This window comes from Propithecus coquereli, unplaced genomic scaffold, assembly GCF_000956105.1.
Source record: "Propithecus coquereli isolate 6110/MARCELLA unplaced genomic scaffold, Pcoq_1.0 Scaffold71, whole genome shotgun sequence".
Taxonomy (NCBI): Eukaryota; Metazoa; Chordata; class Mammalia; order Primates; family Indriidae; genus Propithecus; species Propithecus coquereli.
Window position 1 is genome coordinate 12293614 of NW_012153174.1, and position 15636 is coordinate 12309249.

General features: G+C 36.7%; 1 protein-coding gene across 5 annotated transcripts in view; it reads right to left on the minus strand.

The window, feature by feature from the left end:
• RB1CC1 (RB1-inducible coiled-coil 1) overlaps positions 1-15636 on the minus strand; it is a 90220-nt gene that overhangs the window by 14318 nt on the left and 60266 nt on the right. For all 5 annotated transcript variants that reach the window (XM_012661440.1, XM_012661441.1, XM_012661438.1 and 2 more), the window contains 3 exons: positions 5690-5855; positions 2302-2410; positions 1960-2200 (listed from right to left, as the gene is read on the minus strand). In XM_012661440.1, coding sequence (XP_012516894.1) covers positions 1960-2200; positions 2302-2410; positions 5690-5855 — 516 coding nt within the window. The remainder of the gene's footprint in view (positions 1-1959; positions 2201-2301; positions 2411-5689; positions 5856-15636) is intronic.

Sequence of the window (15636 nt, forward strand, 5' to 3'; positions counted from 1 at the left end):
TATTAATTTTAGCATAAAACATCAATTTTTACCTAACGATCTGTTAGGATTTTAATTGGGTATAGATTAAGTAACTGAATAAATCAGATGAGAAAAATGATCTCTTTATAATACTATACTTCTATCCATCTTTCTATGTATAACTTTCAGGTCTCTTCATATCCCTCATAAAATTTTACAGTTTTCTCCACATCTGGCACATTTTTGTTAAATTTATTACTAACAAATTATTCCTTTAAATTTTTATTGCGATCTTTTACGCATATTCAAACCAGCTTTTGGTTGGTAAATACACAAACTACTCCTCTTTGGATATGTCTATGACCTATAATCCGATGTTCTCTACTAGTTCTAGTACTTCTTTAGGTCTTTGTGGTTTGAACAGGATACTGTGCTGAAATGATGGCAATTCAGACAATCTTTTCCAGTTTTTATTGTTTATTTATATTGTCTTGCTGAATAGCTATAGTGGCAGCTTGAATTCTTAGGTTCTTCCTAAATTTACAGAAAATACTTCTAAATGTTTTAACATTAAATATAACGTTTGTTAAGTCTCTCATACATACTACTCAAAGAGAAGCTCCCATGTATTCCTCGTTCGCTAAATTTTTTTTTTAATTATTATTCTCAATGAATGGGCCCTGAATTTTATCAACTGGTATTTCTGCCAATCTATACACTACACTGTATCCCATAAATATGTATAATTATGTGTCGATTAAAAAGAAAATAAAACTTTAAAAAGAAACCCTAATATAAGTATCTCTATATAGGCAGAAATACTTATATATCTATGTCTACATACAGGTATTCACATTTCCCGACATACGGCCTCCTATTTTTTTATTAATATTATTTGGAATTTTGAGACTTCCTTGGTAATTTGGTATGTAGTTGATTTTCTTAGCAATTTTATTAGATTACAGTTGCATTACTGTATTTCTCCACTGCTTTATTTATTTTTACTTCATTGTTTCCTGTGAGAGAGGTGTGCTACTCCGTGGATCTTGAAAGCTTTCATTCGGGTTTTAATCCCTTTTCGACACACATAGTTCATCAAGGTCACATTTCAAAGCACCTCCCAGGTAACAACTCATCATTTTCTGGTGAACTGGGCCCGTTCTAAATATGGAATTTCCTCTAACTTTATAAAGCTTTTTGCTTTGAATTGCTTATGTGTATTTCCCCTGTTATTTGCCTTATATATCTTTGTCAGTCACATTATAATAAACTTTCTATATCATTTTGCTTTAGGTGCCTTCCCTATATATCGAATGCAGTTGGATGTATTTTTTTTTTCTGAGAGATTTTGTTTTGACAAGTTGGTTTACTTTTTCACGTATGTCTGGACCTATTTCTGGCATTTATGTTTTCTAATAACCATGACATCTTGATATGTTTATACCTTGGGTCTTTGAATTACACTTGATTTGTTCTATTTTCTTTATTTTTAATATATATTCTGAAGGCTTATACCTTTCCAAACTTAATCAGTTTCTAGTATGTTCCTTTGTACTAGACAGAAACCTAAATACATTTTATTTTTCAAAAAAGCTCCTTGCCTTTTCCCACCAAACACACTCCCTTCCTAATGAATATATCCATTACTGTAGTAACCCTTTCCTCCTAGGTAATGGACCCCAAAACTTAAACATATCTTGTAAATAAGAACTGCTCAACACTACTGTGGTGATTCTTATCCTGACAGCCTAGGAAAATTTTGTTACACATATTACGTATAGTACAAAAACATTCCAAAATGATTCATTCGGTAATGTTAAAATTACTTCTCATATTTACAGCTCAAAGAATTAAAAAAGCTCAACTTTCAGATATATGGGCTGTGGACAACCAGTAATGTTAAAAATATTTCTGCTCTTCACAGAGTTTTATAACTTACAGAACTGCACTAGTGGCTTAAAAGCCTCAAATAACACAGTTGAAGACAGACATACTTACTGTACAGACATCATGCTTGTCTCCATTGCTGAATCTACTCTCCCCTCCTCTGCGGTTTCCGCGGTTGATCTGTCTGTTTCACCTGCGAGTTCAGGTGCACAAGCTCCATAAAGTTCTGGGGCTGCAGCTACATAAGGTGAAGGAACAAAACTGCTACTTCGCAACTTACTGACTTCTTCTTCAAGCTTTTTCTTTTCCTCAAGCAAACGAGCTCGATCTTCGGAAAGTGACTCTATCAAATCTGAAAGACCCCCCAAATTGAAAAAAACATCATGTAATTAAAAAATATTCTGCATGAGTAAAAATAAAGTTAAAAATATTATATTACAAAACGGTACTAACCTTTATCCCGTTCTTGTTGCTGCATTGTACTTTTCAACTTATCAGTAAGATCATTTATTATGTTTTCTTTTCTCATTTTCTCTCTTGTTAAAACAGTATTAAAATTGGTCTAGAACGACAGAATAATAATTATTTAAATTATGTGTATATACTTAGGAGGGAGAGCTGAGAAAATAAACTTTAAATATTCTTTTTTGTGGTATGTTTGTATGTGGAGAAAATATAGTGTGATTTATGAACATTTTTAAATATGCTGTGTACTGTGGTAAAGGCTGTGTTTTTTAGGTTGCCATTTAATATTTCAAAAACAAATTCTATTTTATTATGGTCCATATAGTTACTGTCAGAGATTCTGAAATTTCAAAGAAAGAATTAAAACAATGAACAACTTAAAGATCGCTGTTATACACTTGACTTTTTGAGTAATCGTCCTGCCTCTGAAACCTTTTTGTCTTTAGCCAAATCTCAACTGCCACAGCTGACATTTTAGATATGACTCTATTCTGTTTTCACTTCTTATTTGGGTATTTGCAATGGCTACTGGAACTCTGGTTTATATTGGCTAGACTTGTTATTCCCAACTTCTATAAATGTTCTTACTATGAAGCTCATAAATCCACTTGTCTGCATGGTTCTCAGGGGACAATTTGGGAATTTTAACTAAACAGAGTTTCTTTTATAAAGATAACTGAATTTGCTAAAAATTTCACTTATAAGATTTCATTTAAGAAGAGCTTCTTGAAATGTGAGCAAGACAGGAAAGATGAAATGATCTAAATTGACTCTTCCCAGCTGCCCAGCAATTCTAATTCCAAAATTTTAAGAGTTCTGTGGTCCTTGGATCAATGAATAATGCCAATAATGAGGAAAATAGGAAGATTTCACAGGAAAATATGGCAGTTTTGAGGCCGGGCGCGGTGGCTCACGCCTGTAATCCTAGCACTCTGGGAGGCCGAGGCGGGTGGATTGTTTGAGCTCAGGAGTTCGAGACCAGCCTGAGCAAGAGCGAGACCCCGTCTCTACAAAAAATAGAAAGAAATTAATTGGACAGCTAAAAATATGTAGAAAAAAAAATTAGCCGGGCATGGTGGCGCATGCCTGTAGTCCCAGCTACTTGGGAGGCTGAGGGAGTAGGATCGCTTGAGCCCAGGAGTCTGAGGTTGCTGTGAGCTAGGCTGACGCCACGGCACTCACTCTAGCCCAGGCAACACAGTGAGACTCTGTCTCAAAAAAAAAAAAAAAAAAAAAGAATATGGCAATTTTGGATTAAAATTCAATAAATTCATTAAATACTGAATTAAATAATTTCTAGCCAGAAAGCATACAGGAAGATCCATCCTAAAGGACCATTTGTAATATGGCTTTGTATTAAGCTGTTTCTGTACATATTATGTATATACAGAAAATTAATAAATGTAGAAGCACATTAACCATTTTGTTTTCATGACCTTTGTTATTACCATAATTTAACATGGATTTTTAGGAACATTATCACAATTTACAATAGATATATTAGAAAGGGCTAGTTAAGGCCAGGCACGGTGGCTCATGCCTGTAATCCTAGCATTCTGGGACGCTGAGGAGGGAGGATTGCTTGACATCAGGAGTTGGAGACCAACCAGCCTGAGCAAGAGCAAGACCCCGACTCTACAAAAAATAGAAAAATTAGCTAGGCATGGTGGCGTGCACCTGTAGTCTGAGCTACTTGGAAGGCTGAGGCAGGAGGGTGGCTTAAGCCTATGAGTTTGAGGTTCCAGTGAGCTATGATGATGCCACTGCACTCTAGTTGGGGTGACAAAGTGAGCCTGTCTCAAAAAAAAAACAAAACAACAGCAAAAAGAAAACAAAACAAACAAATAAAAAAGAAAGAGCTAGTTAAGATAAGAATGAACTAGGCCCAATTCAGAAATCATCTGCATAAAGCTAGGTACAAATCACACAAAATAAGCACGACCTAACATACACACTATTGAAAATTGGAAGGTACCTTAGAAGTTATCTGCCTTAAGTCTCATTTTACAAATATTAAAAAAGTTACTAAAATGTGAAGAACTAAATTAGATAGCTGTCAATTTTTAGTTTGGGTTTCAATCAGTTAATATTACATCCCCTATTTCATTTTGGAAATCTGAAATTGTATATGGGCTTATAAAGCAGCACACAGACAGACAAAGCAAGAGAAAAGATCAGTTATATATAGAATGAATCATACAAAAGAATCTATAAATTCAGGTTCTTAAAAAAAGAGAGATGTTACTAGTGAACTCTTCATTGATAATTCTTACTTAAAACTCTTGGCTACTCTCTCTCCCTGAGCACTTACTTTCTTGGCTTTGATAAAGCCACACTCTTCTTTTTTCTGGCTGTTCTAATTCACCTTTTGTAGGCTCCCTCTTCTTTCCCTAGGCCTTAAAAATCTAAAGTTCATAAGGGTTGTGAACTATACTTCCTTATTTTCTTTCTGTTCCCTGATTTACATTCATTCAAATTCTAAAACGAAACTAATTAATCAAAACACTCCAGGAAAAAGATACCACATAATATTCAATGAGTACGATCAACAGAACATGCAGGTTCAGAAATGCACCCATCCAAATGAAACAGGTATGGTCATTATCCCTGAACCGCATTACAACAGCAGCCACCCAACTGCTTATCTGTCTGCCTTGCATTCCTCCAATCTTTCTTCATTGAGGGTAAATCCAATTATGTCAATCTTTTATTTTTTCTTTAGCTGTTGTCCAGCACTTCAGGTGAAGTACAAGCTCCCTAATAAGGAATCCTAGTCCTTGGTGATCTGACCCCTGCTTACAAGCACTACCTCTTACCACTGACCAACAATGAATTAGTAAATTAATGAAGTTCAACAGTATTCCATCCTAATCTACCAAAAGCCTAACATGTCAGTAAAAATTATAGAAAGAAAGAGTGAGAAGTTTGTATTGATCAGCATGTAAATCAGGATAACACAAGTTAGAGAATTTTAGGGCTTAGGGAGAAAAATTTCAAATTTAAAAATCATCTATGTGGTAGTAATAAACACCATCATTTTATAGAAAACTAGTCTTAGTTCTGAAGAGGTTAAATGATCTACCCAAGATAACATATTGGTAGTGAAGAAAACAGAAAGAAAATTCACATTTCCCAATTTCTTATTTCTGACTATATCATTTTGAAGCACCTGATGTTGTCAAATTAATGTTAAAAATTTCTTTAAAGATACATGTTTTTACCATGAAGACATTTAATACTAATAGAGTCAATGGTCAATGCAAGGAAAAGCACATCTAAGATATAAGAAACCTTCAGTTATACAAAGAAATTGTATTTGTTAATTTATATCTACCTTCCTCAGAACGCAAATGAAACGGGGGGAAAAGGTACTTACTTGTTGTTCAGCGATCAAAGATGTTCGAACATTTTGCATTTCTTCATTCTTTCTTTTTTCTTGCTCTTCAAGTTGTTCTAGAAACTTAGCTTTTTCTTCCAGAAGCTTTTCTCGAAGTTCAGCAACTAAGCTTGAAGAATCTTCTCTAGCAGACTCAATGGCAGGACTTTAAAAATTAAATAAATATAGTATTAAATATTTTTAAAAATTACAGACACAATCACAAATGTGCCAAATACCATATTTGGGCTATTTGTCTTCCTTAAGCCTAATACGTGTGAAAGATATTGGTGTGAACCTTCTCTCTTAAGATCTAAAAAGTAAAGGGAAAAAGTAAAAGGGAAAAGTTTAGGACAGATTATATGCTCTCTGACAATAACAGGGTTGAATGATTTTATCAGATAAATTCAAGATAATCTGCATCTATCAGCATATATAAAAATCAATATACCTCCTAAGAGGCTAGCTTCAAATTGCAGTTTTGCTATTCCTATAAATGCAATTTATATGACAATTAAGAAAAAAGACATACCTGAAGATTACATATGTTGAAAGCTTTCAATTTCCACCAAATAGATTTGGTTCATTTTGCTAGCTGATGAATAAATATCATAAAGCTAAAACCGAAAAATGTTCACAAAAAGCAAAACTACATATCCTTGAACTCATATTCGCTTCCCTTGAAACTGGCTAACCTCTTGGGGGTTGCTGACAAAGCGCCAGAGATGAGGACAAGGCAAGGAGAAAGGAGTAAACACAGGCTATTGATTATTTTAACTTCTGGTATACTCTAATTATTAATCTGGTCTACTTTCAACCTAATAATCCTTTGTATTAAAAAGTTTGTCCAAGAAGTAGATAACTAATCCCATGAAGTGTTAAAATAGGCTAAGTCACAAGAAAGAAGCTGTCGTGTTATTAAAAATTCCCAAACTACTTTATCAGGTCAACTTACTGGTTTAATTGTACACCTACTTGATTTTAAATATTTTACTGTTCTTGGAATCAAGGTGCATTTTGCAATCAACGTGGATATGTATTTAAAATGTTTCCTTTCAGTATGCCTCATGCAATTTCCTCATCTAATTGTGTGATAGGAATATATTAATACTATACCAATTAATCATGCAAACAATTATTCTCTTATTCATACTTCCAAACTTACTAATAAAATCTAATAGCTCAAATTTGCTGCTCAGATATACTTTCCTTCAAAAGGATAGCTTTAAATGGCAAAACAGAGAATATGTACTTTGTGACACAGTAATACGTCTCAGAGTCTAAGACTTCTTTCTCAGTTTCCAGAAAGGCTGGAATAGGAATCCCCTATTACGTAACACAATTAATTAAAAGGGCAAGGTAAAGGATTTGTTTTCAAAGTTTCTCCTTTGGGACTAGAGAAGAGGAGGATATGCAAGTTATAACTATAATGTGGCTGGAAACCAACATGCTGGATAAATCCAAATCTTACTGAGACCTCGAATAAGAAAGGGACTCAGACTACTGACAATAGAGTGCTTAGGATAAAACTAGCACAGGCAGGGCTTACTACCAATCCTGTTTGGCCAATGTTGTCCTTCCTTGAAGAACTATCCCTACAGTTACAAGGTAAACTGAAACTGAGTAAAAGACAAGCCCAGGTTCCAGGCAGGAAATCAAGGGAGAGCACAGCATAGAATGAGGTTGAAGAAGCAGGAGGAAGGCACATCGTGAGTGGTGAAGGCTCCGAATTTTATCTCAAGTACTATGTTAGTGAAAGGTTTGGTCAAGAGATTGATATAGTGTGAATTTAGGTTTTTAGAAGACTGTTGTGAGAAGGGATACTGGTAAGAAGTTGCAGGATAGTAAACAAGGCAGAAAGAGAGTTTCGGTATGATAAAACATGCTAACAGCATATTACAAAGAATGAAAAAGTGTGGTTCAAACCGTATGGGAGGGAGGGTTACACGTAGGAGGGTAGTACTTATAATTTCTAGGTGTCTTGCATCTTTGGATTGCCTGGTACGCTCTATTTCATGGTCAATGCTGTGCTGAGATGATGCAGGTAGGAAAAGAGACAGTTCCAGGCCACAAACATATACCACACCATTGTCTCTCTGTAACACCTCATCATCCCCAAACCCAGAATGAGCACACTGGATGATTACCACAGGGTACGGTATATGCTGGATCATAAGGTAAAAGACTTCTCTGACAGTAAAAGTAAAAGAACATCAATAATTATCCTCTGCCAGAGACAGAGGTTTCTTGTGGCTATAATAATGTGGCCAAAAGTTCACACTATATCATACTGTTTGAAGCTCCCATTAGAAAATGTTCCAAGTGACTGTCAGCCATATAAAATTATGTTTTATTTTACATTACCCTAGGACCTGAAATCGCCCTGCTATCCGGGGAATTAACCCTAGCAATGCAACAGTAACAGCTAAAATAGGTTTTGTTTTTTTAACTAGCACCATGGCCTTGCTTTTTGTGGAGAGCAAGGACCAATGCTAAGAGGAGGGGGGACATGATGAAAAAGTTACATTGCACTTTAGTTAGAAAAATACAGTAGTCCCCCACCCCCTTATCTGCAGGGTACATTCCAAGATCCCTGGTGGATATCTGAAACAACAGGTAGTACTGGACCCAGTATTTTTTCCTATATATTCACCGTGGCTATAATTTTTGCAGTTTAAGGTATGACAATAAAACTAGCCCAAATTTTTTCGTTCTTCACAATTTCAAGAATAGAAAATCCATTCTGTGTATTTTCACCAGCCTCAGCATTCAACTTCATTTCTTATTAAGTCAAGAACTTTCACCTTTTTTCACTTAAAAGGAAGCACTTTCCAGCTTCTCTTTGGCATATCTGAACTGCCAGCATTGCTACTCCTATCCTCTGGGGCTATTACTGGGTAAAAGAAGGGTTACTTGAACACAAGCACTGCTATACAGTGACAGTTGATCTAGAACTGATAAGCCAGACGGCTACTAACTGACTCATGGGCAGGGAGCATCTATGGACATGCTGGACAAAGGGAGGATTCACATCCCAGACAGGACAGAGCAAGATTTTACCATGCTACTCAAAACGGTGCCCAATTTAAAACGTACATATTATTTCTGGAAATTTTCTACTTAATAATTTGGGACCATTAAGTAAGCTAAACCATGGAAAGCAAAACCTGTATTTGAACTAATGAAACTACCACAGAAATCTAAGAAAGTTATCTATAAGGGCTGCATCCCCACCCCAAAAGAAACATAATTCTATCTTTGCATACCTGAATAGCCTAAGGAGGCCTGGATGTTAAACTCAAGAAAGGAGATACATTTCTTATTAGTTGGGTAATTTAACACCATTTCTCCCACCATTAACAAATTACTTCTAAAAAAGGATTCTATTATCATAGTCAAACATTTCTAGCAACTAGAAAATTTGCACTGAATAGAAAGGAAACTGACTTAATGCCTGAACTCTTTTAACACTGACTATAGTAAGTTGGGGCTAGTAAAAAAGTGTCGTTTACTTTTTAAAAACTCTTCTCTTGAGATTATAATTACAAAATTAATGTTCCCATCCATACTCACCCAGATCCATTACTACTTCTTGGAAGCAGGGAGATGAATCGTGTAGTAGGTAGACTTCCAGACCCAAACAAATCACACATACATTGTGCACTCATTTCTTTGCACACGGGTACATGAGAAAGCCCTTTCCCTACATTTTCAAGAATATAAACTATTGATTTAATATTTTCCAATTAAATAGAAAAAAGATATTTTAATTTTGCATTTCTTTAATCCCAAGTAGACTGAACATCTATTCACATACTGGCCATTTGTATTTCTTCTTTGTCGGTTCATATCCTCTCCCATTTTTCTAATGGATTGTGTCTTTTGTCTTTTTCTTATTGACTTATGGGAGCTCTTTGACATTACAGATATAGCTAATGTACTTATTTATGTCTTGCCAATGTTTTCCCCTGGAAATTGGCCTCTCAATGTTGCTCTGGCATAGGTACCACCAACCAAGGGGTGGGAGGAAAATGTGCTGGATTCTGTGTCCTCACATAAGCATCATTCCTCTTCAAAGGTTTCCTCTGTATGACAGAGAAGCCAAGAACTACATTATCCAGAATCCCCTTCCCAATTGGTTCTGGGTTACAGCTTGCCAATGAAAACACCCACACATGAGCTGGAATGCTTTAGAGAAATGTCTCCAGAGGTGATCATAGTCAGACATGTGGGCAATGTGAAATTCATGAGGTTTCCAAGGAAACTACCTGCTTTGGTGTCTCAGTAGACGATTGGTGAAGAGTCTTCAAAGAATTAGAGCAGACCTACCAGCTTTGGTGCTTCATATGACTTTCCGCCCACAGACTGATTTCCTGGCCTTCACCAGTGACCCCTATAGCACTCAGTTCCTCAGTTCTCCCCACACTCATGTAAGCTCTAAAGCTAATACTGAAGCCTTTAATCCTGAAACACTTACAATGGTTCTGTTTTCTAAGCTCAATCCAGTTACAAAAAATGACTGTAGAGGGAAAAAAAAAAACCCTGGAAAACTGAGATTGATTCTCTAATCTGATCAGATCTGAAAGCAATAACCTCACTGCCAGTGCAAAATCAAATACGGACTGACCAGGGCATTACATGGCAGAACTGGTACCTGTAGTTGTTTGAGATCAAAGGACTAAAGGCAAGACTTTGGGACATGTCCTTCCAAATCCCACCAAGCGTCTCTTGCCAGAAGCAACAGACTCTTCTTCCTTGTCTGAGGAAATTAATGTCACTTCACCTGAAGTAATCCCCTTCTAAACAAACTGATACTTTTCAACAAAGTCTCCCACCTTTTAATTACTTCCAGACTCACTGATACTTTCAAATCTCAAGACCTTAGGAGACATAAAAATCTAATAAAAGAGGAAGTGCAAAGCAATTGCAAGATTTTAAATTTATTTTTGCAGAGACACAGTTAATATTTACAAAAATGGATCCAATGAGAGTTAGGAGACAGAGGACAAATGTAATGCAGAATCAGGCCAAAATTATTTAAATGGATGCAATGACCAGATTCAGTTTGGCTATTAAGACTTTGCTTAGTTGATTGCCTGAAACCTGAACCTAAAGGCCAACATTAAATGAAAATGAGATGGAAAAATGAGATACCCTAGATCAAAGGTAGGCAAATCCAGCCTAACTGCTTATGTAATTAAAGTCTCATTAGAACACAGCCAAACCCATTCATTTATGTTGTCTCTCTGCTCCCTTGCTACAATGGTACAGTTGAGTAGCTTGGCTAGCGCACATCTGGCCTATAAACCCTAAAGTATTTACTATCTGGCCATTTACAGATAGTTTGTCAACCATTTTCTAGACCAGTGATTCTCAAAGTAAGATCCACAGAAGGCTGGGGGTAACCATGACACATCAGGGCATGAATGAAGTCAAAACTGTTTCATAATAAGTTATTTGTCTTTCACTTTGTTGACATTTTGCACTGATAAGCCTGTTGGCACCTTAACACAAATCCAAGACAAAACTTTACTGGTAGTCATTGTATCCTTCACTGCAAGGCGCTTGCAAGGGGGGAGGGGGTGGGTGAAGGGATCAGTTCTAGAATATCCTTAATATAGTAAAAATTACTAACATTCTTAAATTCCAACCCTTGAGTATACATCTTTTTAATATTCTGTATGACCAAATAGGAAGTACTCATAAAGCACTTCTGCCACTTAGCAAAGTATAATATTTATTTGCGGAAAAGCACTTGTCCAATCGTTTTAGCAGTGTGCTGAACTAGCTATTTTTAAAAATAATGTCAATGTTTTGGAAGATGTGCATAACTAAGTGAGTTATGTTCTCCAAATGGCCAATTCATGGTGCCACAAAATCATGCATGAGTAAAAGATACATTCAAAAGTGAGGGAGAGGTCAATGGATAGTAACATAAAGGCTATATAAGGAAATCCACTGATAGAGTTTCAAATTCCACAATGAAACTAAAGTTTAAGAAATTACCACTTGTTGAATTCTGATTTAGTAACAAAGAATATCCACGATTATCTGAAAAGGCTATTTAAATATTTCTCTCTTTTTCCAGTTACATCAGTGTAAGGCTGAATATTTTTTTCATATACTTCAATCAAAACATATTGCAACAGAGTGAATGTGAAAGCAGGTACGAGAATCTGTTAAGCCAAACAAATCTGCAAATATATAAAACAATTCCACTCTTCTTACTGGTTTTCATTTTAGAAAAGTTTTCATGAAAAAATCTTATTTATGCTAACATGTAATGGGGTTATTTTAAAATGACTATCTTAAATTTCTTGGTTTTAATTTTTAGTATAGAGAACATTAAAATATAATTCATATAAACAAAAAAAGTTTGGAGTCCTCCATTTTTTGAGAGCATAAAAGTGTACTGGGAGCAAACTTAGAGAACTACTACTCTTGGATTTTACATATTTAAAGGATGGTAACACAAACATGCACATAGAATACGTGACTAAGACTGCATGTGACCTGCAAATCCTTAAATTTTTACTATCTGGCCCTTCAGAGAACAGGTTTACTGCCTTCCTTGTCTATCAGGTATCCAAAGGCAGTATACGTACACTGGAAGGATTTAGTATGTATGCTCTGAGAAAGCCCAGAGAACACTCCCTTTTACCAAGGCTTTCTCCAGCTTCAAACGCTCTGTAATGGTCTCTGCAGGACAGGGATAGCACAGGGAGATGAAGCCAACCAAATTCAATGAATTTAATGGAAATGACAGCATTCTGGAGTGGCAGAGGCCAATTAGTGGCACTTCACCACCAGAGACATGATGTGGCTCTATTATAGGTCATGGAGCCAGACTAATCAGGTTTGACCCAGAAAAATCTTTGGCAGAGGTTGTCCTTAAGCCCTACTAGAATGGGCCAATTAAAGGCTTATTAAAACTGCAAAAACAAAAAATTTCACATCCAGTATTCAGAGATCTAACTTAAATCAAGAGAATCATATCCCTCACCCAATTATGACACACAAACCAGAAATCAACTACACTGCCAAAGGGATCTGCAGCCATTTTCCAGACTTTTGAGGGAATACTGAACACTGGTCTGCAAGGATCCTAATGTCACCATGGTCCTCCAGGAAAACACTGGTACTCAGGTGAGAGAGTCTAGGCCCAGTGCGTCCCTCATTGTAGGCAAATACAGGTTGAGTATCTCTTATTCAAAATGTTTGGGACCTCAAGTGTTTGGGATTTGGGGATGTTTGCATTATACTTACCAGATGAATGTCCAAAATGTGAAAATCTGAAATCTGAAATGTTCCAATGAGCATTTCCTTTGTGCATAATGCTGGTGCTCAAAAAGTTTTAAATTTTGGAGCATTTTGGATCTGGGATGCTCAACCTGTATATCCTTAGATCCAGGATCTGTACTGGAATAGACATAAAGGCAACTGGCAGAATCCCCTGTTGGTTCCCTTACTCATGCAATGAATACTATTACGGTGGAAAAGGCCAAGTAAACTTCCTAAAACTATCTTTCACTTCACATGATGTAAGGGAGATTTCCATCACATTCTTATTCAAAGTAAATGTATCTTGTCCAGAAGACATATGGAGACTGAGTAATGGATTACCAAAAATTTAATCAAGTGGTGACTCCAATTCAACTGTTGTTTCAAATATGACCTCTTTGCTGAATCTAATTGACAAGGCCTGTGCCCCTACTACCTTACAGGTCAACAGATTTGGTGATTTTTCCCCCCTTCTATTCCTATTAGTATAGAACAGGGGTCAACAAACTTGCTGTAAAGGGACAGACAGTAAAAATTTAGCCAGATGATCCAGATGATCTCTATCCAAAAGCAGTCACAGACAATACGTAGATGAACGGGCATGGCTGTATTCCAATAAGGTAGTATTTAAAAAGACAAGCAGCAGATTCCCACAAAATCTCATAGTTTGTCAACCCTTGCTATACATCACAAGAAGGAGTTTGCCTTTACCTACACAGACAGCAGCATATTTTCACTGTCTTATCTTGGAATTATATCAACTCTTCAGTACTGTTAAAATCTAGTTGGTAGGAATATATAAAAAATCTGCCGTCAAATACTGGAGGCTGGCCATGTAGGACAGTCCTCTTAGCAAAGTAGACATGGACAAAATACTTGACCCATGTGAATGATTTCACTGTTTGTATTCGATAAACTTGGAATAACATGACTGAGGTATTTTGATCTTATAAAATAATTTTTCAGGGGAAAGAAAAAAATCAGTTGGCAGCAATGTTGGTCTTGCTATTCCTTAGGACATCACATTAATCCAATATAATTGATGGCAGCACATTGGTAAGACCTAGGTAAAGAGGAAGTAGCAATTATCTGTACTCCTTGGGCAAGACGCAGACATGCTAGGGAGTAGATGATAAAGCCCATGAAAATGCAGGTGCCTGTCATTAGCGATGTCTCCTCTAGAGTGAAGAGATAAGCAGCTGCTAGGTGAGCCTCTCTAAATTTTGAAGGCAACACGTAGCACATTTGGGTATGGTGCTCTGAGCCATTTATCAATAAACTCAAAAGGTTGCCTGTTTGTGTAGGGCCCAGAGAAAAGAGACTCTCTTGCTATAGGTTCAGATTAACATCCTCTAATACTTGGACTGTATTTCCCAACAGATGCTTAAGGTGTCAGTAGTAGAAATGGATGTTGTATGGAGCACTTGGAAAGTCCTATAGGAGAATCACGATTACAACCCCTAAGATTTGAGTAGGTAACTATCTTCCTTTTGTAAAATAGCTTACAGCTTGCTACTGGGTCTTTGTAGAGACTGAAAGACCTTGACCGAAAACTCCTATGTTAGAACGAGTCTTGAGCTGCCCACCATAAAGCAAGTACTGTCTAACCATTAAGCCACGAATTTGGGTTTACATAGCAGCATTCCTTCATCAGGTAACCATGACATATACAGGATCCAGACCAAATAAGTCTTGAAGGCACAAGGAAGGTACAAAAGCTTCGGGTTCTTGTACATTGCCTTCTTTTTTCCACCTATAACTATGGCATTCACTATGAGGAAAAACAATTGGCATGCCTGCTTTCCTGATGATTCTGCACAATATGTTGACACAAAAGCACAGTTTAAGCATTAGAATCCCATGGATGGGCAGTCCTGAAGAACAGTAGTGAAGGAAATCTTCCCCGTGGCAATATGTCAAGCAGTGCATTTGAAGTTACCTAGAAGGAAAAATGGCCAGGGAAGTTACGTAGAAGGAAAAATGGCCAGATTTACGATGATTCATGGAGACTGGCTAAAAGGCTTAGTTGGAGTGTGAAAGACCTGGAAGAACTATATTAAAATTTGATGACAAGAGATTTATGGAAGAGGAATATGGTTCTTTTAAAATGGGCACAAAATGTGAGAATCCTGCTAATCACATGAGCAAGTTGCATAATTTGGTGGATATCGACATCTTTCTCTAGTCACACCACTCCCTGTTCAACAGACTCATAAAAAAGTGCCCATGGAAACAGGAAGTAAGGCTATCCATGGGCTCAGCAATATAGATTTCCGCACATCAAGTAACTAAGAGACCATACTGCAGTGTTCTCTAGAGAATGAGAAAGCTACCACGTTGGTGGCAGGCAGATTACACTGGATCACATCCAAGAACAGTTATTCTCTGTATATATTTACCTTCCATGTCCACAATATTTCTACCAAAACCACCATTCCTGAATGTGCAATGTGCCTCATTCACTGCTATGGTATTCCACTAGAACTGCTTCTAAACAAGGGAAATACCTTAAATGAAAGATGTGTAGCCATGGCCTCAAGGCCATGAAATCATTGGTCTTACCACATATGCCAAATCCTAAAGCAGCTGCTCTGGTACAACTAGGGACCAGTTTACTGAAGATTCAAGTTACAACAGTGGAAGGGTGGCATTTCACACAGCTAGGG